The following is a 24,743-nucleotide window of genomic DNA, read 5'->3' as shown; positions in this document are numbered from 1 at the left end:
AGCATTTATTGTCCACATCACATTTTACTTTCATCAATAAATGAACTTTCTCCTTATCCAAAAATATTAGTTGTATTGATGTAGAGAGAATTAGTGAAGAAAGGCTGCAGTGTGTTTTAAGTCCTTGAGTGGTTTGAATAGTCACTCACACTATATATGTCAATTCCAGCAACATATGTTCACTCAACTCTGCACAAGATCAAACAAATTGCAGTGATTCATATAATTTCATCAACTTTAACTAATTGCTAGAAGATGAAGCAATTTCTGGAGAAATTTTTCCCAGAAGTATACATGAAGATGAAGCAAGAGACCAAGATTAGCAATTTCATAGCCAGCTCCTAATCAATAGAAAATTGAGGCTCGGTGTGGTCCTAACTAGTAAGTATACAATATGTGGACATTATAAAACAGCTTTAATTTTTAATAGAATTATAGAAAAATTAAATACAGATAGCCTTCTACTGTGCTATGAGAATAGCAATAATAGTGTTCAGCGTAACAAAAACTGTTCCCAATTGAACTATTATGTTCAGCAAAACTAATGCAATTATATGCTTATCAGTGTTTAAAACTTTATGTTCATATAAGAATTCCTGGCAGTTTTATTTTTTAACAGATGAGATATTAACGGTGATGTTTTCAGTCAGATTTCACTCAAGATTATAGAAATTCCGATCATGTGTGTAATGTTCGCAAGCACATGTCAGTATATGTGTCAGCAATAACTTAATTATGTTGGTCCCATGCATTTCTCCTCCACAAACTCAACTTAGCCAAAATTGTACAATTATTATTACATTCATTAATGCTGTTGGTTTTGTCCTTCATCATATCACATATAAAACCTTATGCCATCAGAGAAGAATGCAAATTTGATATTGCTAACTAGATTTGAGATATAAATTACTTAAAGATAAGATCAACATTAGACAATTTTCTTCCTAGAAGACAAAATTTAACTAACCAAAATTCAACAGTGACAGTTATCACAGTTGTAGTGAAATTCAAACCAATGTTGAGTACACAAATCAAAAAGCACTACTTGATTATAAATTATCATGAACCATATATGAAACCTGAATCAATCTCTCTAAGCTTTTACCTGTCTACTAAAGAAGAGGCTATCAATGGCTGTTGGGTTGGCTATAGCAAGTGAAAATGTCCAAAGCAATGGTAAGATAACCACTTATGTTCTGCTGTCTTGTATGATGGCTGCCATGGGAGGTCTCCTCTTTGGCTATGACATTGGAATAGCTGGTGGGGTGACCGCAATGGATCCATTTCTGAAGAAGTTCTTCCACAAAGTGTACCTTCAGAAAGAAGATGCCAAAGTCAGCAACTACTGTGTATTTGATAGCCAACTATTGACCTCTTTTACATCCTCTCTCTATGTTGCTGGCCTTGTTACCACCTTCTTTGCTTCTTATGTCACCAAAGCCTTTGGCCGCAAACCGTCCATTGTGGTCGGCGGCGCCGCCTTCCTGGCCGGTACAGCTCTGGGAGGTGCAGCTTTTAATGTGTTGATGCTCATATTTGGTAGACTTTTGCTTGGAGTTGGGATTGGTTTTGCAAACCAGGTAGCTATCTTTTCCTTCATTTTTCTACACTATTACAAGTATTTCAAATATTGATTACAACTTAAGATTCAATTGGAAACTAGACCTCTATAGAAGATTAAAGCTGCGTAATTTACTTTCCTGAAATTTGGGATCTAGCTTCTCTTTTGCGAGTTCACTTAGACTGTTGAAGACAAAATGAAAATTGATTATGATTTATGATTTTTTTGTATCTATCTGTAATTTCTGTAGGCTGTTCCTTTGTATCTATCAGAAATGGCACTACCACGACTAAGAGGAGCGATTAGCAATGGCTTCCAGTTAAGCGTTTGCTTTGGTAGTGTGTTTGCTACCTTAGTCAACTATGGAACAGACAAGATTAAAGGTGGGTGGGGTTGGCGTGTGTCCCTAGCCATGGCAGCAGTGCCAGCCTCAGTCCTAACATTTGGTGCACTTTTCCTCCCTGAAACTCCCAACAGCTTAATCCAACGCGGCCATGACCATCAAAAGGCCAAGTTACTACTTCAGCGAATTCGAGGCACAGATGATGTGCAAGAAGAACTTGATGGTCTTATAAAAGCAAGTTCTTCAAAAACCGACGAGAAGCAATCGCTTAAGATAATTTTGAAACGAAGATACAGGCCTCAGCTTGTGATGGCAATAGCTATGCCATTTTTCCAGCAAATGACAGGGATAAACGTCATTGGTTGCTATGCCCCTTTACTTTATAGGACAATGGGGTTAGGAGAAAGTGCATCGCTGTTTTCAGCTGTTATCACGGGAGTTATAGGTACTGCCTCAACATTCATATCAATGTTCATAGTTGATAGACTAGGACGGAGAGCCTTGTTCATGATTGGGGGCATTCAAATGATTGCATCACAGGTTATAGTTGGTGGTATAATGGCCTTTCATCTGAAAGATCATGGTGGATTAAGCAAAGGGTACGCTTTTGTGGTTTTGATTATGATATGCATATATGTTGTTGGGTTTGGCTTGTCATGGGGGCCATTGGGTTGGTTAGTGCCAAGTGAAATTTTTCCTTTGGAAATTAGATCAGTAGGGCAAAGCATCACAGTGGCAGTGAACCTTATCTTCACTTTCACTGTTTCTCAGACTTTTCTGACCATGCTTTGCCACTTCAGGTATGGGATTTTCTTCTTCTTTGGAGGATGGGTGGTGGTGATGACCATATTTGTGTACTATTTTCTGCCAGAGACCAAAAGCCTGCCAATTGAACAGATGGAAAAAGTGTGGCAAGAACATTGGTTTTGGAAGAGAATAGTGACTGAAGTCAGTGATAAAGAGCATAATCGTGAGATATCAATATGATACTTCAAGGAAGTTCTAAATCAAATGTTCTACCGATGTTAGCTTAAACATTTGTCTATGTATCAAATGTACTACAAAGCAATAAAATGGTTTTCAGTTTGGAAAGTTAGATTCTAATTATTAAAACAGTTTTCTCCACTCTTAAACTATACCTCTAACTTGACAGAAGAAGTGTTGGCAAGTGACAAAGATCAAATACAAACCTAAAAGTATCAAGTGTTGATAGAATCAAGGTGCTTTTAAAATCCTTGGTACTTTTCCTTAAGAGTAGTTTATGGTAGAAATGATTATTACTTGATATTGGCTTAAATAAGAGATCTACTCTGCTTGCATTTGCAGAGATCTATATGTCTTAATCGGTATATAAGTTGGAAAGTGTTACTATTGATTGCTTCTTCGAAAGTCTGAGTAAACGTTGTATTTCTCATGACAAATACTCCTAATGTACTTTTCCAATCATCTATATTACCACATTAGTCATTTATCTTAGTACCCAACTCGTCGGTAATTATCCGGCCTAGTATAGTATAGGCTGAGTGACATTATTTCCTAAACATACCTTAATATTCGCTTCAGTGCCTTCCATTATGTGTAGCTCGACTCCTCCAAATACCAACTTACTATCCCAACATTCAATAACTAATTCGGCATTGTACTCGTTAAATAATAAAGACTTCCAACTAGGTTTCGATATTTGCTAGCATTTACTCAGTCTCCTCTATCAAACTTCGAAAGCTTTGTACCTGATTCCATGTGTTGAAACCAGATTATAGTTTCAAGATCTCCTTCCCATACACTTCTTCATAATCAACTCACTCCATTGGTTTGTACCCTTTTGCAACAAAGCTCACCCACCTCACGCCAATAGGTTGAAGTTATTTTGGGAGATCAGACAACTTCCACGTGTTGTTAGGTTCCATTGCACCAATCTTCTCATTCATTGCAAGTCGTCCCTTCTCATCTCGCACTGTCTATTCAAAGCTCAAGTTCTAGGAATATATCAAAAGACATACATATGTCATCGTATCCAATAAAATCCATTTCAATAGTTTTTAAAAATTTATCTATTTTCAGCTACATCAAATCCGAAAATTTCCTTGGAATGAATCACAGGTAATATTATTTTTTTAAAAAGTAAAATTGAATGACAGAAATTTGAAGCAGTAACTAATATTTTTCGAAAAAATGTGAGTGACAGTGTACCATTGGTTCCTTCTAGAAATTCTCTGGCACTGCTTTGTTTTCACCACATCCTTTCACTGAATCCGAATGAACATTTTTTTCTTTTCTTCTTTTGGTCTGCCAGAAAGTGGAAGCTCCAAATTTTGGCCTCATTTTTTTTTCCGAGAAAACCCTAACCATCCCAATTGGCTCCTGCACTCCAATGACGCGCCGCTGCAGTCGGATTCCCTGATCTGCTGTTAAGATTCTATCATTATCAATCCGATTTTGTTGGTAATTTCTCACTCTGATTCATTTTCTGTAACTGTTCAAGTTTTGCAATTTGATTTTTTGAGTTTTACATTCATATTGCTCACTAACTCAATTTACTTCAATGTTTTTATGTAAAAGTCAGTACTAAATTTTCTCTGTAGTTCTACTCTCTTTTTTTCACTAATAAATTCATAAATTTAAGTTAATAAAAAATTCGCTCGTGAAAAGTAAAGGAAGTAAAAGTATAAATAAGAATAAATTTATCTTTTAAAATTCTATTATTAAAAAAAAACCTGAGGATGTAATGTTTTTTTTTCTCCGTTTTGTTGTGACAAGTGAAAAGTGTAATAATGAATTAGAAAGTTAATAGGATATTAACTTTATGAAACTAGAAATTGTTTCTTTAAAAGCACATTTCAGAATTTTCTTATTCATTAACCCAACTCCATTCTTTCTCTAGAACTCAACCTTCTTCTTTTTTCTGTCTTTTCTTTACCAAGTTCATCTTCCGTCTCTCTTCCATTTCTCCTCACTGGCTCAGTGCATGTCTGTTTAGGTGGTGCCAAGCGTTGACAGCGTAGAGGGCTTTATTTCGAATCGATTACTTTCTTCCTTCTCACCGGTAAGTAGTTCTTCCTTTCTCCTACGTTGTCTTGGAACTTAGAGCATGCGAATTTACTGGTTGCATGTAACTAGAAACGTTTTTCTTCAAATCTCTGTCAAATTCTAGCTCTAAGAGTTGTTTCCCATCTCCAATGTGGTGTTCTATAGGGTTTGGTTGAATTCTTGTTGTGAAGGAACTGTTGAGGTGTATGTGTGAGCTGTGCTGTTCAACTCTAAGGTAAGGGGAGCTAGAATACTTCTTTAAGTTGCTTGCATGAGGTGTATGTATACTGAATTCTGAATTGGTGCACTGTTTGGAGATGTATTTTGCGTTTTGAGTATGTTGTATTGTATGTATTGATATGTGAAATCTATGAATTGTGCTGTGATGTTATGAACTGAGTGGATGAGTTTAATTTATTGTAATTGATCAGGTTGGGAATGATTCAGGGTGTGAAGTCTGTTGCAACATTGTTTAGAAAGAAAGCATAGTGATTTGGTAGTGTTTAAGTTATTTTGGAGAAAGTGGGATAGTGAATTTGAGAGTTAAGGGTCTAGGGCTCTTGTAGTCTATGGGGACAATATAGGGAGGTTATTTGTGACTTGTTAGAGTCATCAAACTGGTCAAAACATGTGCAAAATGGTTGAATTGAATTTGGGTCTCTAAGTTGGGGCAATTGGTGTTTTAGAGTTGAATTCGAGTTGTAATTACTTTAGAATGGTAGTAGGAAGGTCTTAGATCATCTATACAAGTTTAATTAAGTATAAAATACAAATTAGAGGTATTAGAAGTTGGGGAAGATGTCTAGAAACGTTAAAGGGTGTGTGAGTTGCATAATTCTGCAGAACTTGCGATCTGCAAATTATGCAGACTCGCTAAGCAAATGTTTTCGCATAGCGAGTCCTCACAGTAAGGTGCTCTCTGTTTAGTCATTCGCATAGCGAGTTGGTGCGCTGTGCGAGTGACTGGAGAAGGTTGCTCTATGTCTAGTGATTCGCTTTGCGAATCTAGTCGCTATGCGACTGGTAGTGATGTGAGTTTAATGTCAATTAATTCGAATAGCGAATTTGGGTATGCGAGGGTTTAGGGTCTGATAATGTGTATTAGAATTTTTAGTTTAGCATAGCGCACAGACTTGGTGCGCTATGCGAATTTTAGCTGTCCCACCGTCAGGAAAATTCGCTCAGCGCACCAAGGGTGGTGCGCTATGCGAATTTTAGCTGAAAAACTTTCCCCCGTCAGGAAAATTCGCTCAGTGCACCAAGGGTGGTGCGCTGTGCGAATTTTTGTTGTCTTGCCTTGCACCTTGGTGCGCTGTGCGACCTGGTTCAGTAAGTTTCACATTTTTCCTCATATGTTTGAGCTGTTTGATGTTGTTTGACTGCCAGGATGTATGTATGTCTATATAACTGATTTGGGTGGCTTGATTTTGCAACATGATTGAGGGTATGTTGTATTGTATGTGAATTATAGTTTGGAAGTATGTATGAAACAAAGTTGTGATTGGCGTAAGTGTGATAGTATGGTTTATGGACGTAATTCCACAGATCTCAAAGGGAGGTCACATGGTGGTGCCCTATGTTATGGACGTAATTCCATGGATCTCAAAGGAAGGTTACATGGTGGTGCCCTATGTTATTGGACGTAATTCCATGATCTTCAAGGAGAAGATCCATGGTGGTGCCCTTGGTGTGTTTTAGAATGATTTGCATGGAAGCTCAGTCTTGGGGGTTATCCTGAAACTACAATGGTCAATCATTCTCAAGTAGAGAGGATTGAACCATGTCGTGAGTAGTAGTAGGAGGTCCTAGTCTTGGGTGCTTCTAGTATGGCACAAGGTGAGTGATAACGGACTAACCTCGTGAGTGTGGTAGGGTGAAACTCATTGGCAATGGCTTTGTAAAGCAGTAGATATCACCACGAGTGCATGACCCACCATAGCTCGACAATCATTCTAAGTCCGGACGAGTCAAGTGTAAAGTGTAACAAGTGGTGTTGTATGGTTCATTAATTTTGAATTAAACTTGCATGTTGTGTGTGATTGTTATAACATGATTTTTATATATCTAGCTCACCCTTCTGCTTGTGTTTGTCTTTTGTTTGTGTGTTTTCTGTTGCAATGATCATCCATTTGGATGTGAGCAGAGGTAGATGAGGTGCTCTGGAATAGGCTTTGGAGGAAGACAATGTTGCTGCTTAGTTTCATTAGGACTCTAAGTGGTTCCTTATCTTTTGTAATACTCTATTACACTTAAGTTTAAATTTACAACCATAAAGGGATGACTGTAAACCTTAAGACTTTATCCACAAGTCTTATTTTAACTGTTCTATTATATTAAAATGTGGACTACTAGATTATATAGTTCAATATAATTTGGGACGTTACAAAAAGTGGATAGTCTTACAATAGTAATCATATTTTTGTTCTTTTCAAAGCATTATATTTTAATTTGTTTTCTTCTTATTAAGTGGACAGGCCTCCATAATCTCAGTTTGTGTGTATTTAATTTGAATTAAACATTTTTTTCTTGTTCCGGAATGCAAAAGTATCCCTTCTCTTCTTTGTTCTTCAATTCAATCTCCTCATTGTGGATTATCTCTGGTCTCCAACCCGCCAACAGGGTAGTCTACTGGCTACCTTATTTATTTTTTAACCTAACACTGATGTTTGTGGCTAAAACAGTTTTTCTGTTTGGTTGTCAGCTCTTTGGGGACTTCTCCTCATTGGAGAAACCCATCACTGGTGAAGCTTTGATTGTTCATGTTTGGTTTGTAGAGCTAAACATGTGAGAAGAAGTGTAAAAAAGGGAGAGTCATATAGTATCTCTAAGCTAGAATTCTAGAAATTCTGTAATTAGCTAGGAATGGGGAAAGAAGAAAAAAAAAAGATGTTTTCTGCGTATCACAGACACCGCACTGCCATGAAACAATTTGGAGAAAAACTTCTACAGGAACTGCAAATATAATCCTATCCAACAATTTTTGGATAATCAGTCTTGAAAACAATTAAGAAGAGGTATAGAGTAATAAAAGATATGCTAAGTCAGGAAGGTTTCTAGTGGAACCCGAGTAGAAAGATGATCTAGTGTGACAATCCTGAGCTTTGGAAGAAATACATTACAATAAGTTGTGTTAGATTTTTCTCCATTCGTGAATGGGTATGGATTTTTGTAAAATACCTATTATGATGTTCTTTTATTTAATGAATAGGCACATCCCGATGCAAAAGGATTCCAATGAAAGCAGATGGAGATGTACGATGAACTTAAAATTGTTTGTGGGAATTATCAAGCTCCTAGTCGTTGGGCTAAGATGAAGAGTGGAAGCAATGTAATGGACATGAAGAATAGTGAGGATGAATCCGTCTCCTTTGTTTGTCCCAGTTCAGAAGACATGAGCGAAACTGATGGAACCGAATCATACACTGCATCTCCAGAATTTGGCCATATGCCAGATGGTTTTCAAGAACCTCCCATGATCCAGCCTGTAAGACAACCTCCAAAACGACCTCGTGCCTCAGATGCTCTTCTAGATGCATTGATGACAGTGGCATCAAGCATCCGACGTTTGGCTGATGCTCTGGACCAAAGCAAATGGTCATTTGATGCAAGTGAGTTATTACAGGCCGTGATGGAGATCGACGGGTTAGAAGAAGGTAAACAGATGTATGCATTTGAATATTTAAATGCTGATCCTTTCAAAGCGAAAGCCTTCCTCACATACAATGCTAGGATGAGAAAGACATACTTGTTTAGACAGTTCTGGTGGTGGAGGTGAGGTTGAACAGTGCCTTGAAAGTTTTTTGTTGTATAGATGATATGGGGACTGTTTCACAGATGTTTTACGTTTCACAGACTGTATTGTTAGGATGATCGAATGTATAGACTCGTAACAGTGATAGGAGATAGCCACATGTCGCATACATTAGAAACATTGCCCCTTCAAGTAGCCATGGTCATTTGATAGCAGGTAAAGGAAGATGAAAAACTGTGCCCACAAACATGTAATATGATGCAAAAAAATAGTGGCATGACTGCTAATAAAGTGAAAAGGAGAGAATATTCTAACGAGTCTTATTTTAAGTATGTCCACTCCTATGTTTTAGTAGGCTATGATCCCATAAAAGGGTATTGTTGAAAGGCTTTTAGGTCGCACTAAAAGTCAAGAAACCCTAGTCCCCACTAATGTAGTATAGGACAACAAGGGAATCAATCCCAAGACTCGGCTAGAATTAAGTTTAAAGTGTAGAATTAAATCTTGTATTTATTTAACACCTAATTAACTACTAATACAAGGTGGGGAAAGGAAAAATTATCTGTAATGTAAAAATATGAAACTAACTAAAGATGCATGTATCTACTAAATCTAATCACCGAATGCAAGATAATGTGATGAAAACATAAACTATGAAAAAAATATATGCACTGATAATGAAGAATTAGAATGAATGGTGTATGGATGAATAACTGCAAAGAAAGAAAATTAATGCATGAATCCTCACCTAAAATGATATACAAATGCAATACAAAAACCTGAACATTATTAATGATAGAATCTAAAATCAGAAGAACAATTAACAACACGAAACCCCCATGGGGTAATTTCCTTAGGGAATGAAAGAAGAACAATATAGAATGAAGTGTAAAATATAAAACTAAATTGTGACTGTGATAGGAAAAGGTAAACAGAATATTCAACACCATATAGCATTTGAAAAACAGAAAAGAAAAGCACAAAACTAATTAACTAATATTGGGACAAATTGGAAAATAGTATAATATCAAACACAATCTTAGCAACAGGAATAATTTGAAGCTTCAAAGCATACTATGTCTCAAGAAGACATCTTGAAAAGTTAGGCCCTCTTTGGGGTCCTAAGGTATCTGAATCAAATACCACTGATATGCACAGTTTCCTTTAAATCTCAAATCAACCTCAATTGCCTAAAATTGTACTTGTCCTTATACTATAACAAATTGCCTAAACCAACTGATCCAAAATCAAATCCCATACTAACCTCACGTTAACACTAATCTATAATGAAACTGTAAACGGAAATGCAAAGGAAATCATAAAGGAAAGGAAACAAACCCACAAGGAACTCAGAATCTAAAACTGAATTGTAAAGTTATTGAATGATAAAGCATAGAAAGTAAAATCAAGTGCAGAATTTAACAGAACAAACTCAAAGGTAAAGTAAATCGAAACTGGAACATAAAAGTGCTTTATTGAAAAGTAAATTCAGAATTTACAAGATACCAAAGTTTCTCAGAGAGCCAATATCTGTCACCCAATGGAAGCTCCAAGAACTCCAAGGATCAAAGTTTCTATCCTACGAAAGCTGGAAATTCTAAAACTAAAGCGAGAGAATGAAAACCCTAAGCTAGATACACTATCTGTCACCCAGTGCACATCTAAACCTAGGAATGGGGCCTGTGACCCACCACTCGTGCTTTACAAAGTTATAAAACCCCCTTTTATAGGGAAAGTTCAAAGGCAGAAAAAGAAACAACAGGGGGAAAAGGGGGAAGAATCACCAACTGTCTTTGGAAGCTTCTCGAGCAACCTTCAACAAACTCTAAACCACTTTGATCTTCAACCGTCGACTGCTTCGCACGTGCCTCCAACCTCCATTGTGACCGATCAACATCTTGGGTTGGCCTCCTTTAGTTAATTTTCTGGATCATCATCCTTTGGGCTGTAAAACCCCTTTCTCTCACGCTCTCTAGAGGCTCTCTCACGAACCCTAGCTGCTGGGTTATTCTTCTCTCATTTAAACTTTGCTCGAGAGAGACTGCTTTTTCCTCCAAATGAAGTCTCGAGCTCAACCCCCAAAACTGCCTCCTTTGAAACTCATTGTTTCACTTAAGCCCATATCCAGCCAAAGCATTTAGCCCAATTGCTCCTCTGCTGATAAATGGTCCAAACCCAATTCCTAAGGCCCAATCTGCAACAAAGAAAAAATCAGTCCAAAACTACAGAAAGGAAATGAAATTTAAGAAATAAAAAGAAGTGTTTTTATCAAAAGATTTTCTAAAAAAAATTAATTCTCTAATTATTTACAACTACCAAAAATACTCCTAAAAACCTATTTTTAACTAAAATTCTATAAAACTAAAGAATTAAGAGAAAAACATAAAACTAGCCTAATTCTAAGAAATTAAAAACTAAAGAAATCTAAGAAATGACTTTTAACAAAGAAAAATATGTAAATCTAGAGTGTTATCAGGTATATTCACCAGTAATCCTCACAAGAACAATTTCCATTTTTGAAATGATGAAACCTACGTAAATCACGCACTATAATTTTTCTTCCTGTCACAAGTGAAATGTACTTAGTGGCTTCATGGCAATCACCACAAACTCTTAGATTCTTCCTAATGTGTATTGTTGTGCCAGGACTTGTATTCAGAAGTCCATAGGCAATAGCAAGCCTTTCACTATGACTACTGAGCAACTGTTCTTTCAGGTTTTCTTCCACATCCCCACTTGAATTAGTTTCAGGCACATAACCAGCAACCTTTATCTCATCTCTAAGAGTCTGAAGAAAAGCATAGATTCTTTTGGATTGAGGATGATTGGTACTTCCTGAGTAGAATGTGTGAACTTCATTTCTCATCTCCACCAAACTGCATCCTGGAGTTTTATGAAGCCCCTTCTTTTCCATGACTGTTCTCACCTCGGCGACTTTATCCCACATTGAATTAGAGGCATATATGTTTGCAAGCAACACATGATACCCTCCCTCATCTGGGTCTAACTCAAATATTTTGTCTGCAGCCTGGTGGTTGACTGAGAATTCTGCAAGAGTAGTAATTACCCCTACCAACGTAAAGCAATCAAAGTTTAGTGCCTTGAGATTGCATCGTACAGAATAGATTCAAAGCCTCCTCTACACACCCGTTTTGTGCATATCCTAATATCATGGCATTCCAAGTGACATTTGTTTTCTCCTTCAAATGATCAAATATTAAGGCCGCTATATCAACTCTCTTGCATTTAGAATACATGGATATTAATGAATTTGTGATTGACACATCAAAATCAAGTTTCATTTGATCCAATAATTTATGAACAAACATCCCTCTTTTAAGATCACCTAAATTAGCGCAAGCAAGTAAAGCTCCCATCATGGTAACACGCGTAGGTACCTCCCTTTCTTCCAACATCTTCAGAAAAGTTGCAAAGGCTACTTCAGATTCACCATTTTGTGCACAACCACAAATCACGGTATTTCATGAAACAACATTCTTTCTACTCATCCCCTCAAAAACTATCCTTGCAATCCTTTCAGACCTGCATTTGAAGTACATATCAAGAAGTGCATTTGAAACATTAACCAGTGATTCAAATCCTGATCTGAAAGCATAACCATGGATTGACCTTTCAATTCTCAAAGCCTTCATATCTGCAACAGCTGGTAAAACACTGACCAATGTGACAGAATCAGGCTTTAGGCCAGCTTCCTGTATCTTCGAAACCAAATGCAACGCTGTCTTGGCAAAGCCATTCTGAGCATATCCCGCAACCAATGTTGTCCATGTAACCAAATCCTTGTGCGGCATTTTTTCGAACATCTTGTATGCATAATCGATCTCGCCACACTTGGCATATAAATTCACAACAGCAATCATGGAAAACAAATTGAACCCAAACCCATTAGTTATTAACTGCCCATGAATCTCTTTACCCCTTTTGAGGTCCAAATTCTCTCCACACAATTCCAACAAGCATGTATAATCACCCGCGACTGGTCTAACCTCATCACACTTCATCCTATGGAAGAAAGACAGGGCCTCATCCAAACTTGAGTTTTTTGCATACCCTTTGAGCACGGTGTGGTAAAGCACATCGAACTTGTGCTCAACAGGTTCAAAGACAAAAGCTGCTTCACTGATACTGCCAAATTTGCAGAATAATCTGATAACCTTGGCTTGAAACACATGCTCATTGTAGAAACCGTTTTTGATGATAAGGGGGAGGATTTCATAAAGCTCTTTCTTTGAGGTGCAATTTTCTAACAGTACAGCTGAAAGGTGCGTATGCCAATATAAGTGGCTAGGAATGTAATTACGTTGCCATAAAAAGGTTGCTGCTGTGCTAGTTTTGGAGTTTGTATTGCTAACTGTGTTGGACCAAATTGGTAAAGGGCATAGAGCAAAAAGTTGCAAGCTCATTGTTTAGACCCATTGTACCAGGTTCTTTCGATTCATGGTACTATTTTGTAACCAAACAGTTGAACATTACGTGCATGAAAACCATGGTATTGCTCTTTCAGTGGTGATTGAGTTGGTTCTTGCATGCATGGCAAGAGACACCACACACAGAGTAGTTGAATGTAGTTGGTTTGACAAGACATGTTCAAGGATTGAAATTAGTTCAAATTCCCAAATCTTTCCATAATTAATAATATTTTCTTGTTCCTGTGTTTCACTGCTTTCTTACCGAAAAATATGTCCTTTTTTTTCTTACTGGGAAGTATGTGATAACCATGACCTGCTTCCATTGATTATGTGATGGTAATAGGTGGTGGAGATCGACTAGGTTTCGGATAGTCAAACAAATATCATATTCAAAAGTTTTCTTTTATTTTAGGTTTCTTTTATTTTAGGTTTAAACTTTTGAATGGTTCAGTATTTGTTTGAAAATATCAATTTGGTAATCAGATTTTGAATAATATTAATTAAGTTCTTTTCTTTTTAAAATATATAACAAATAAGTTTTTTTAGTTAATTTTGTTGAAAATGAGTTGTAGTATTAAATGAATGACCGTGTTATTTGGTTTCATAATTCATTCCAACTACGTATTTAATTCATCTTCTATTCTTCTTTAAAGGTGTAGGTTTTGAAAGAAAAGATTGTCTTTCTGTTAACCATTGTTTAGCTTATGTATATCTTACTTTCATTCTTGTTCATCTTGCATATGTAATGGTTGGGAGATGCAAAGTAATAATGTGTTTTCTCATGTTCATCTTGTTCTTCTTTTGTTGTTTTGTTAAATAGAGTGTGTGTGAAGAATTGGTTGGTTATAATTATTTGCAATGGTACAATGAATAAGGAATTGAAGAAAGTTCGAAGAACAAAGAAAGGAATACAACTGTGATGAAGATGAAAGAAAAGTGATGGTGAAAGGATGAAAATATTGAATTTAGAGAAATTTGTTTTTATGTTGGAAAAATGGTTGAAAGTGTTAATAGGGATGGTGTTTATTTCTGTGTAATTAATATAATTGTAATATTATTTTTGTTGAAAGCCCAATGGTGTGTTGTAAGAAGTTGAAGTTGTTAATGTAATGTTTTTAAATTAATGAGATAATTTCAATACTTGTTAAAACATTGTGTTTGGAATCTTTTAAAGGTAAAAATAAATTGGTGTATATCCCATAAGCAATACATAATGACCTACCAATTCAAATTTCATTGTCTACCAAAAAACAAAGGAAATTCCAACAATTATACTTAATTATTACGTCAAAATGAAGTTGCTAATATTTTCGGTTTTCGAGCTTCTCGTACTTGGGCACTTACCAATATATCATTGTCATTTTGAAATAACGGACCACACTCACTTCACACCAAAAGACTGAGCTCCTTTTGAGTTATCAAGACTATTCTAACTATTAATATACTCTACTTAGCTATTTGAGTTGTTCACTTGCTTGCTCAATTCCTCCTTAGCCCTCATCTTCCAATCCAGAAACGCGAGCATTTTTGCCTCACTGTTTCCAAATTCATCTTGGCTCAAATCACTTACATTAGTAAGTTTCATCTTGTACTCAAATCACACACACTAGTAAGTTTTAAACTCCTAGACTTCATTATTGCAGCAAAAGTTGTTTATTTATAAAAAAAAGATAAAACACAATTGGAAGTCATTATCATGGAGCATGACTTCATATTTATATTGCACAACTAAGTTGTTACTGCTCCTTGCAAGGTTAGTTAAATTGGAAATTGCTATTACTTATCACAACTTTAATTCAAAATGTTAACATAGAAGTCGTTACGATACCACACAACTTTACTTTTTCCAAATTTTAAGAAGTTGTTCCCATAGCTAAACGACTTCAATTTAGATGTCATCTACATTATGTACAACTTGCCTCCTACCAAGAAATTTATTAGTAAATTGTTCCATTTTTGCAAATAACGGGCAAAGTTGCTCCATTAGTGTAAAAAGAACCGAAATATGAAGTTGGATGTCAAGCAAATAATGTGTTTAGAGATATGAAGTTACACATGAACAAGTCTTGGATACTCTTACGACCAGAGCAATGATGGCTAGTTACGCATAGAAGCTTTTTTGCCATGCTTATGATTTTTGTAAAAAATGTTGTAGTAAAAGATGGCAACATGATGCTCCTTTATGTTGTGGTCCACCTATATGCATGATCACCAAAGCTTCCAAAATAGAAGGAGGCCACGAGAGGTAGAATGGCTCCTCATGCAAGGAAGACGAGAATTGGAGGAAACTTTGTTTGATCGATGTGAAGGAGGAGCCTTGCAAAATGGATTGTGTTCAAGAACTTCAAAATCATGTAGAAAAAGACTTAAACAAACTTCAGTATCACTACAATAATGAAGGTAAGTGTAGGTATGATGTTGATCATTGCAACAATAAAGGTCGAATTTGTGTATTTTAGGCTTGCAAAGTGCATATTAATTGGTAAACTAACCTTGAAATTTTTTTAAGTTAGAAAATGAAGGTTCGCAATTTCCTAAGGACTATGGTGTAGTATTGTAAAACATGCACATTCCTTGTCCATGAAAGCTTGAGACACACCATTTCTTCATGCATGGAGCCAATGATGTGTTTAGTTACCATTTCTTCATATAGTGATTGAATGATGGTGAATGTGCACATTAAAAAATGAAAGGCGTGGAAAGGGAGGAAAAAGATGAGTTCATGAAACTAACTGCATGAAAGAAAATATTTTCCAAATAGGTGCCATGGAATGCGGTTGAGATTGAGTAAATCAGCGTAACTATGAAACCAAACAGTTATCAAATTCTATAATTTCTTGTATTTTCTTCCGGATTCGATAATGCATACTGAATTTTTTAATTTAGTTAGGAAAACACTATATTAGATTAAGCAATCCAGTATGCATTACCAAATATGTGAAAACATATCAAATTATGTAATTTGATACACACTTTTGCAAATCAAATTGACTATACAATCTTCTAGTTACACGTACCAGATTGTCCAATCCAATATTCAACCAATCTCAAATTTCAATTTTGTAATCCAGTTAACATTTTTGGATCCGGTAATTAATACCAAATTATCTAATCTAGAAATTTTTTTAAAATACTTAGTCAAATGCATACCCTACCATAATTCTACTACTAGAGAAACTACAAAGACATGGCTGGAAGCAAGGAAAACAATTTAATTCGTTTTTATTTTAATAACATTTAATAAGGGTAAATGTGAGATTTCAAAACTTAAGAAGAAAAAAACAGAGAAGTGCAGGAAGAAATGCTCGAAAGAAAGAGGCCACAGTGGTCCATTTCATTTCCATTAAAAAAATTAAATTAAATTTAAAAATATATATAACTTAATAGCACTTACGTCATAAATTACCACATATATTTTATCCCAAAACTAAACATACTTAATTTGAAAACATATTTAATTTTTTTTCTTATTATTTCAGACTAATTAAGGATATTTAGTTCTACTTACAAAAATTGAAGTTATTAGAAAGAAATAAGTAAACAACTCAGAAAATAAAACTAGTGAAAGTTGACAAAAACAAAAAAGTTTCCTAGAATATCATTAATTATCACTTACATTAAATAACTTTTTTCTCTCCATTTACAGTAATAATTCAATATTTTCTCTCTATTTATTTTTAACTCAATGATGTTTCTATATTTTCTATAAAACATTTATCTGATCTCTCATGTTTGATTAATATTAGTGTCATCTTTCTTATTTTGCCTCTGAAATTGAACAATAAATATGTAAAAAAAAGGTAAGTGGTTGTATTGTCGAGATATTAGTTCATCATCCTCTAAACAAATTTAATGTTATTTAAGAGAAGAAACTTCATGTTCTTTTTTCAAATATAGAAACTACGTTGAATTAAAAATAAATAAAAATAAAATATTGAATCATTATAAATATAGAGATAAACATTTATCAAATTTATTAATGTATTATTTAAATAATGGTAGCCACTAACTTGCTTTGAAAATATTATGTTATCGAAGGAAAAAAAATTGGAATCTTAACAATTATAAAGATTTTGTTGTTTATGTTCTTGAAATAAAAAAGAAAAAAAATCTTAGTAATTTATTTAATAACATTTTAAATAAATTAAGTTTAATTACATCAACCGTTAAACTAGAAGTTATTAATTAATGAGTATACAAAATCTACAAATTTTATAAAATTTAAAATGATTAGGAACTTCATTAAATTAATTTAGTATAATGCATAATATGCTTATTAAAAAAGTTTAAGTAAATGTGAACAATAAGGGCACATTTAATGGAGGATAATATTTTTCTTATCTATTCTAACATCACGCTTCTTAAAAATCTGCAAAAATTCAAAGTAACACGAAACAAACTTGCAAAAGGGTCCTTCATTATTGAAAATCTGCAAAAGGGTCCTTAAAAAAGTAAAGTTAATTATTTAATTCAAATTAAATTAATTAGGAGGAGAATGCCATAAGAGCAGCCTTGTTATTGTCGTTTCTCAAAGACTGATCTCATATACAATAAATCCAAATTATTAAAAAATTAACTAAAAAATCTAAATTGATAATGACAAAGAAACTGCACAAGCAGGCTGCTGCAAATAAAATAATAAATTTTGTTATTATCATCATCATCATCAATGTTGCTATGTGTCTGCTCCTATTTGTGAATGTTTATTATCTATATTTTTTTTAATAAATATGATTGTTTTAGTAAATTATTTCCATAGATAATATGCATGCTATTTTTCTTGTGTAAAAAAAGTTCTTATCCGTACCTTTTGGATCTATTGGTATTTTATTAATAGTTGATTTTTTTAATTAATTATTTAACATGATTGTAACAAATTTTTAAAGGGATACGATTCCACATAATATAAAATAAAATACGTCAAATGAATATAATAGCTCTTTTTGGGTCAAATTCTGACACCCCTAAAGAATGAATAGTAATATTAATATTAATAATAAAAAACCCTCTTCTCTGACTTTCTAGAACATCATCCTTCTTGACAAAATTAAATATATTTAAATTGGTTATTGACCCTTATGCATACATGTTTTCATTCTTCTCTCTCAAGAAAGAATTTTCTTCCAATTACATAGATAAACACAATACAATTATGCTATTATTATTTTTATTTTTAATTTTTAATTACTACAAGTCAAAGATACCAAAGAACGTTTATTATCTTCAATCTTTTTCTCTCTCTCGAGAGAGAATTACTTTTCAATTATGTGTTCTTTAAATGTTAGAAACAACATTATTTATTAAGCAAAAAACTTTCTAATTTGAGTTAAAAGAGACATAATAAAATTATTAATGGATGATATGCTTGATTAATTAATGCAAATTAATTAATTAATTATCTTACTTAAGTCTAATCTACATCAATAAGTTATTATAATTACTGTTATTATGTGTTTCTAGAGAAACATGGTGTGGCCACCCATTACGACTTGTTCTTCAAAGGTGCAAATTTTTTTCAAAGATTCAAACTTTCTTACGCTAGTTCTTCATCTTCCCTCTACATCGTCTTTGACCTTAAACCTCTTCCTCCCCAACACGCTTTTTCTTATTCTTCCTCAACAATCTCACACCTCTTTCATATATACCCTTTTCTCTGTTTTCAACTACCCTTCTCAAAGTGTTCAGGTTAAACTGCTACATATATTTTATATTATATATACATACTTGTTGCACAACCACAACATTGGTTAGTTAGTTCCTTAAATTTTCCAACGCTGCAGTTTTTGTTGTTTCTCCAAGCCTTCACATGTTTTCATTGCAACTGACTCATGAATCATGGGTTCCAAGAGACCACATGTGATCATGACACCGTCGACAACAGCTCCTGATAACTACCAACAAGACCCTTTCTCTGTTAATATTTCTGAACTCCCAACATCAAATTCAAATTTTGGCAACGTCTTCAACCCGTTTGAGAACACTCTTGTTAGCTCATCATCACGCAGAAGTTCCATGTCCAATCGCTCTTCTGGGAGCAAGAGCAACAACTCCATCCATGAAGTGAGTTTGAGCGGCTCGGCATCCAAATCCATTCCCGTTAGGTATGGCTCAAAGGGTGCAGATTCTGAAGGACTAAGCGTGTCTCAGAGGGAACTCAGAGATGAGGATGCGAGGTTAGTGTACATAAACGACCCTTTGAAAACGAATGAGACCTTTTTGTTTGCTGGAAACTCTATCCGCACGAGCAAATACTCCCTCCTCAGTTTCATTCCCAGGAATCTTTTTGAACAGTTTCACAGAATTGCTTACGTGTACTTTCTCATAATTGCCATTCTCAATCAGCTTCCTCAGCTAGCAGTTTTTGGAAGAGCTGTTTCGATCTTGCCACTGTCCTTTGTGCTGTTTGTCACAGCTGTGAAGGATGCGTATGAGGATTGGAGAAGGCACAACAGTGATAAAGTTGAGAACAATATGTTGGCATCGGTTTTGGTTGATGGAAACTTTTTGGAGAAGAGCTGGAGGGATGTTAGAGTTGGTGAGGTGATAAAGATCAAGGCAAACGAACCCATCCCCTGTGATATTGTGTTGCTCTCAACCAGTGATCCAACTGGGGTTGCATACGTGCAGACTATTAATCTAGATGGGGAGTCAAATTTGAAGACAAGGTATGCAAAGCAAGAGACGCATGGTAAGGAGGGGTTTGGTGGGGTGATCAAGTGTGAGAAACCCAATAGGAACATATATGGATTTCTGGCTAACATGGAAGTTGATGGCAAAAAGTTGTCACTTGGATCCTCCAACATTGTGCTTCGTGGATGTGAGCTCAAGAATACTACTTGGGCCATTGGTGTTGCTGCGTATTGTGGGAGTGAGACCAAGGCTATGCTGAACAACTCAGGAGCTCCTTCTAAGAGGAGCAGATTGGAGACACGCATGAATTTTGAGATCATTTGGCTCTCTTTCTTCCTCGTGGCATTGTGTACAATCACCTCAGTTTGTGCTGCTGTGTGGTTGAAGCGCCACAAGGATGAGTTGAATCTGTTACCATATTATAGGAAACTAGATTTTTCAGAGGGGGAAGTGGAAAGCTACGAATACTATGGATGGGGGTTTGAAGTTCTCTTCACATTCCTCATGTCAGTTATAGTGTTCCAGGTCATGATTCCCATTTCCTTGTACATTTCCATGGAGCTTGTGAGGGTTGGTCAGGCCTTCTTCATGATCCGAGACAACAGAATGTATGATGAGGAAACAAAGTCAAGGTTTCAGTGCAGAGCTTTGAACATTAATGAAGATTTGGGGCAGATTAAGTATGTTTTCTCGGATAAAACTGGCACACTAACTCAGAACAAGATGGAGTTTCAATGTGCAAGCATCTGGGGGGTTGATTACAGTTCTACGGAGAACAGCATGGAGGGTGATCAAGTTGAAAATTCTGTGGAAGGTGAGATTTAGTTTACTCATTTATTCTAGTACACACCTGTTTAGCATTGCCTTATCATGATTTTGGTTACTGGTGAAATAGTAATACAAAATGATTTTTTTTGTCTTATTATGTGCTCAGTGGATGGAAAGGTCTTCAGACCAAAGATGAAGGTGAAAGTTAATCCAGAACTTTTGCAGCTAGCAAGAAGTGGATTTCTCAATTTGGAGGGAAAACGGATTCATGATTTCTTTCTAGCACTGGCAACCTGCAACACTATTGTGCCTATTGTTGTTGACTCGCCTGACCCTGATGTCAAACTGATAGATTACCAAGGAGAATCACCAGATGAACAAGCATTAGCTTATGCTGCTGCAGCCTATGGTTTTATGCTAATAGAACGAACGTCCGGCCATATAGTCATCGATATTCATGGACAAAGACGAAAGTAAGTTGAAATTTTCTTTTACTAGTTTCTCTGTCTTTCTCCACAAATGTTACTGACAAACTTCATATTTTTTACGATGGAAATGATGAACCAATTCGTAGTTCACAGTTCTATTCTAGTGTTGTTTAAGCAGATAGGAAATCATGTCTAAATATCTTTGTTGGATTTTCATGTCTGTTTTAGTTGTTAAGAAGTCTTGATTGGAGAATATGCTGTATACAGTTTATGTTTTCTTTGTTCCCTGGCTGTGTAGTATTTATGTTATGATACATGAAAAAACATAAAATTTTTACTTATCTTCTTTTTTTGGTGACTTTAAGTTTAACTTTCTCGATGGTTAGGTAATAAACATGAGACGAAACCCTCTTCAATGGTTATTACCCTTTTTCTTTTTCTAATGAATCTTCCTATTATGAGCATTGCAGGTTCAATGTTTTGGGTATGCATGAGTTTGACAGTGACAGGAAGAGGATGTCAGTTATATTGGGGTACCCTGACAATTCTGTGAAAGTGTTTGTCAAAGGAGCAGACACATCCATGCTTAATGTGATAGACAAGTCATTTAACATGGACTTAGTAAGAGCCACGGAAGCGCATCTTCACTCTTACTCTTCCATTGGTTTGAGGACACTTGTTATTGGAATGAGAGACTTGAATGCTTCAGAATTTGAGCAATGGCATGCATCCTTCGAGGCTGCAAGCACGGCTGTTTTTGGTAGGGCTGCTATGCTCCGCAAGGTTTCTAGCATTGTGGAGAACAGTCTCAGCATATTAGGAGCATCTGCCATTGAAGATAAACTGCAACAAGGTGTGCCTGAATCCATTGAGTCTCTAAGGATTGCAGGGATTAAAGTGTGGGTTCTGACTGGGGACAAACAAGAAACTGCCATATCCATTGGCTACTCCTCAAAGCTCCTTACAAGCAAAATGAATCAGATTATAATCAACAGCAACAACAGAGCAGCATGCAGAAAAAGTTTGCAAGATGCCCTTGTCATGTCTAAAAAGCTCACGTCCACATCTAGCGTTGCCAACAATTCTGGAGGAAGTTCGGAGGCAAATCCAATAGCCTTGATAATTGATGGTACCAGTCTTGTGCATATTCTTGACAGTGAGCTTGAAGAAGAGGTTAGTTTAGTCCTATTCAATCTTGGATGATGTTTACAATCTACTTTACTTCTTGTTGATTTTGGCTACTTCTGTTTATTCAGCTATTTCAACTTGCAAGTAGATGTTCTGTTGTTCTATGTTGCCGAGTTGCTCCACTGCAAAAGGCTGGCATCGTTGCCCTTGTGAAGAATAGGACATCAGACATGACTCTAGCCATTGGAGACGGTAACAGATTTGTTAAAACTTGTCATTCACCATTTTAAAGTTTGGACAACGTTTGAAAATTTAGTAGTATTTTATCAGTTTGATTTATATTGAGTTGCGTTATAGATTCATTATGCTTGTGTTACATTACAGGTGCTAATGATGTCTCAATGATCCAAATGGCTGATGTTGGAGTTGGCATCAGTGGACAAGAGGGACGGCAAGCTGTAATGGCATCTGATTTTGCAATGGGGCAGTTTAGGTTTTTGGTTCCTCTCTTACTGATACATGGGCACTGGAATTACCAACGACTTGGTTACATGATTCTATACAATTTTTACAGAAATGCTGTTCTTGTTCTAGTCTTATTTTGGTAAGTTATTTAATCCAATAATGTGTATAAATTTGTCTGTAACTGGTTTGGTTATACTCTTACAACTTCACATTATCCCACCAATTTCACCTTCAAAAGTTTTTGTTATTGGGTGACAGTGCTTTGAAACCTGCTTTTCATTCAAACATAAACCAACACTGATTGAAAAAGAAAGAGAAGAACATAGCTTTTATATTGACTTTTCACTCGTTCAATTTTCTGCTAAAGTATGATAACAATTGTATTTTTGTCTTTTTTGCTGGTAGAAGTATTCCTCCAGATCTTAACATGTTGGTAAATTTGTTATGTGTATGTGTTTGTAGGTATGTGCTCTACACTGCTTTCACTTTGACAACTGCCATAAATGAATGGAGCACGACGTTATACTCAATAGTCTACAGCTCAGTACCAACTATAGTTGTTGCTATTCTAGACAAGGATCTAGGTAAAAGGACACTCCTAAAGTACCCTCAACTTTACGGGGCAGGTCAGAGACATGAGGCCTACAACAAGAAACTGTTTGCCTTGACAATGTTAGATACTTTGTGGCAAAGCATGGTCATTTTCTGGGCACCCCTCTTTGCATATTGGAGCAGCACAGTTGATGTGTCAAGCATTGGAGACCTTTGGACTTTTGGGGTTGTTATTTTGGTGAATTTGCACTTGGCCATGGACGTTGTAAGGTGGTATTGGGTGACCCATGTTGCCATTTGGGGTTCTATTGTTGCAACTTTCATTAGTGTCATGATCATTGAAGCTTTTCCCAATACTCCTGGCTATTGGTATGCATTATCTTTTCCTTTCTTTCTTAATTTTATGCCGTAAATCTAATATCCTAGAGACAATGAGTTTATAGGTCTTTTTTTTATTTTTATTCAATATAAGATTTAGACTCACTTGTATTATTTCCGATAAATAAAGACTAACCTTTGCATCTCCTTGATTACGCAGGGCCTTCTTCAATGCTGCAGGAACTGGATTGTTCTGGTTATTGTTGCTTGGAATCATAATAGCAGCATTGCTTCCACGTTTGGTTGTAAAATATGTTTATGAATATTATTTTCCCAATGATATTCAGATTTGTAGAGAAGCTGAGAAGATTGAGTATGAGAGAGCTGTTGAAAGTGCAGCAATAGAGATGCTTCCTATCTCAAACATTCCACCAAGATAAGAGAAGCGATCTTCTGTTGTTTTCTTTTTTGTAAAGTTGCATATTCTTTAGTCTACTTTACAGTTTTTCTCTGTTTCCGGATTTCATTGGTTGCTATCCGAAGGATAGAGGTTTTGTTATTCAGAGGTTTGTTGAATCTTCATTCTTTTGTATCATAAAATGTAGCATGTTGTAAATTAGCATTGATTAAAGCATAAAAGCAAATAGTTGTTACTTATTGTTATTTTTTTTGAATTCCTTACCTCCTTGATGATGTTGAATTTATATTGTTCAAATTTAGTAATTTATTTTATCTGAAGAATCACAAAGAGTAAATAGAGTATTGATAGAGAATTAAAATTTGGATCATGCAGTGAATTGTTTGTTAAATGTAATACTGGTAGGGACATCTAAGATTGGATTGTTAAAGGGGTGTAACTTTGTTATTTTATCTTCAAGTGTGCGATTCCCATAGCTAAATTTTGGACTACAAAGAGGTGTGTTTTGGAGTTGCGTTATTAGACTGGTGGCATTGCTCAATTTATTAGACTTGGTCCTTACCAACATCGGTTAGACTAAGAAAAAGTTCACAGAAAAAAAAAAACTCAGAAAAAAAAAAGTTTGATGGTTATTGCTCACAAAATGTGCATGAATCAGGTTAATCCACGAAAAACTTTTAAAATAAAAAATATTAATTGGTTCAATCTTTTAAAAATGAGAATGAAAAAAATTCTTTACAGTATTTTTATACACATGAAAAAAAATACTAATTGTTATCCAAATTCATATTTCAAAATTAAGTTTGAGTCAGTTATATAATTTTAGACTAAACTAGATTTTGATAAAACAATAACGAGTGAGATCAAACTAAGAAATTAACATGAGTAGGATCAAATGGGCAATGTCAAGTTAAATTAGGTTAA

The 24,743-nt window shown here is 35.3% G+C and overlaps 3 protein-coding genes, 2 long non-coding RNA genes and 1 pseudogene across 6 annotated transcripts; 4 read left to right on the top strand and 2 right to left on the bottom strand.

The window, feature by feature from the left end:
- Window positions 1-888: 888 nt before the first annotated feature.
- Window positions 889-3,000, top strand: LOC124821885 (hexose carrier protein HEX6-like). 2 transcript variants are annotated; one of them, XM_088110195.1, is made up of 3 exons: window positions 889-1,580; window positions 1,812-2,503; window positions 2,705-3,000. In XM_088110195.1, the coding sequence occupies exons 1-3, from the start codon at window positions 1,131-1,133 to the stop codon at window positions 2,889-2,891; spliced, it is 1,329 nt and encodes a 442-aa protein (XP_087966321.1). In that variant the 5' UTR covers window positions 889-1,130; the 3' UTR covers window positions 2,892-3,000. The 2 variants fall into 2 exon arrangements, with proteins under 2 accessions (XP_087966321.1, XP_047149786.1); XM_047293830.2 differs by having other exon boundaries at window positions 897-1,580; window positions 1,812-3,000.
- LOC148201580 (uncharacterized) lies at window positions 1,197-4,457 on the bottom strand. The gene is made up of 3 exons (XR_015785084.1): window positions 4,095-4,457; window positions 3,635-3,880; window positions 1,197-1,313 (listed from the first exon to the last, which is right to left on the bottom strand). It is a non-coding gene; the product is annotated as an uncharacterized LOC148201580 (long non-coding RNA).
- A 372-nt stretch (window positions 4,458-4,829) lies between these two features.
- LOC148201579 (uncharacterized) lies at window positions 4,830-7,264 on the top strand. Its single transcript, XR_015784928.1, has 3 exons — window positions 4,830-4,947; window positions 5,097-5,166; window positions 7,075-7,264. It is a non-coding gene; the product is annotated as an uncharacterized LOC148201579 (long non-coding RNA).
- Window positions 7,265-7,593: 329 nt separating this feature from the next.
- Window positions 7,594-8,706, top strand: LOC124821883 (Myb/SANT-like DNA-binding domain protein). The gene is given in 3 exon segments (XM_047293828.2): window positions 7,594-7,672; window positions 7,924-8,060; window positions 8,140-8,706. Coding segments are annotated over 3 exon segments (783 nt in total).
- A 2,458-nt stretch (window positions 8,707-11,164) lies between these two features.
- Window positions 11,165-13,106, bottom strand: LOC124821882 (pentatricopeptide repeat-containing protein At1g11290, chloroplastic pseudogene; annotated as a pseudogene).
- A 5,561-nt stretch (window positions 13,107-18,667) lies between these two features.
- Window positions 18,668-24,064, top strand: LOC124821884 (phospholipid-transporting ATPase 1-like). Its single transcript, XM_047293829.2, has 7 exons — window positions 18,668-20,556; window positions 20,677-20,983; window positions 21,409-22,111; window positions 22,195-22,318; window positions 22,451-22,670; window positions 22,994-23,452; window positions 23,622-24,064. The coding sequence occupies exons 1-7, from the start codon at window positions 18,948-18,950 to the stop codon at window positions 23,839-23,841; spliced, it is 3,642 nt and encodes a 1,213-aa protein (XP_047149785.2). The 5' UTR covers window positions 18,668-18,947; the 3' UTR covers window positions 23,842-24,064.
- The last annotated feature ends 679 nt before the right edge of the window (window positions 24,065-24,743 follow it).

The sequence above is a fragment of the Vigna umbellata genome, chromosome 3, assembly GCF_029865625.1.
Source record: "Vigna umbellata cultivar VRB3 chromosome 3, Vumbellata_1.0, whole genome shotgun sequence".
Classification (NCBI taxonomy): domain Eukaryota; kingdom Viridiplantae; phylum Streptophyta; class Magnoliopsida; order Fabales; family Fabaceae; genus Vigna; species Vigna umbellata.
This window is presented reverse-complemented; position numbering and strand designations above follow the sequence as displayed.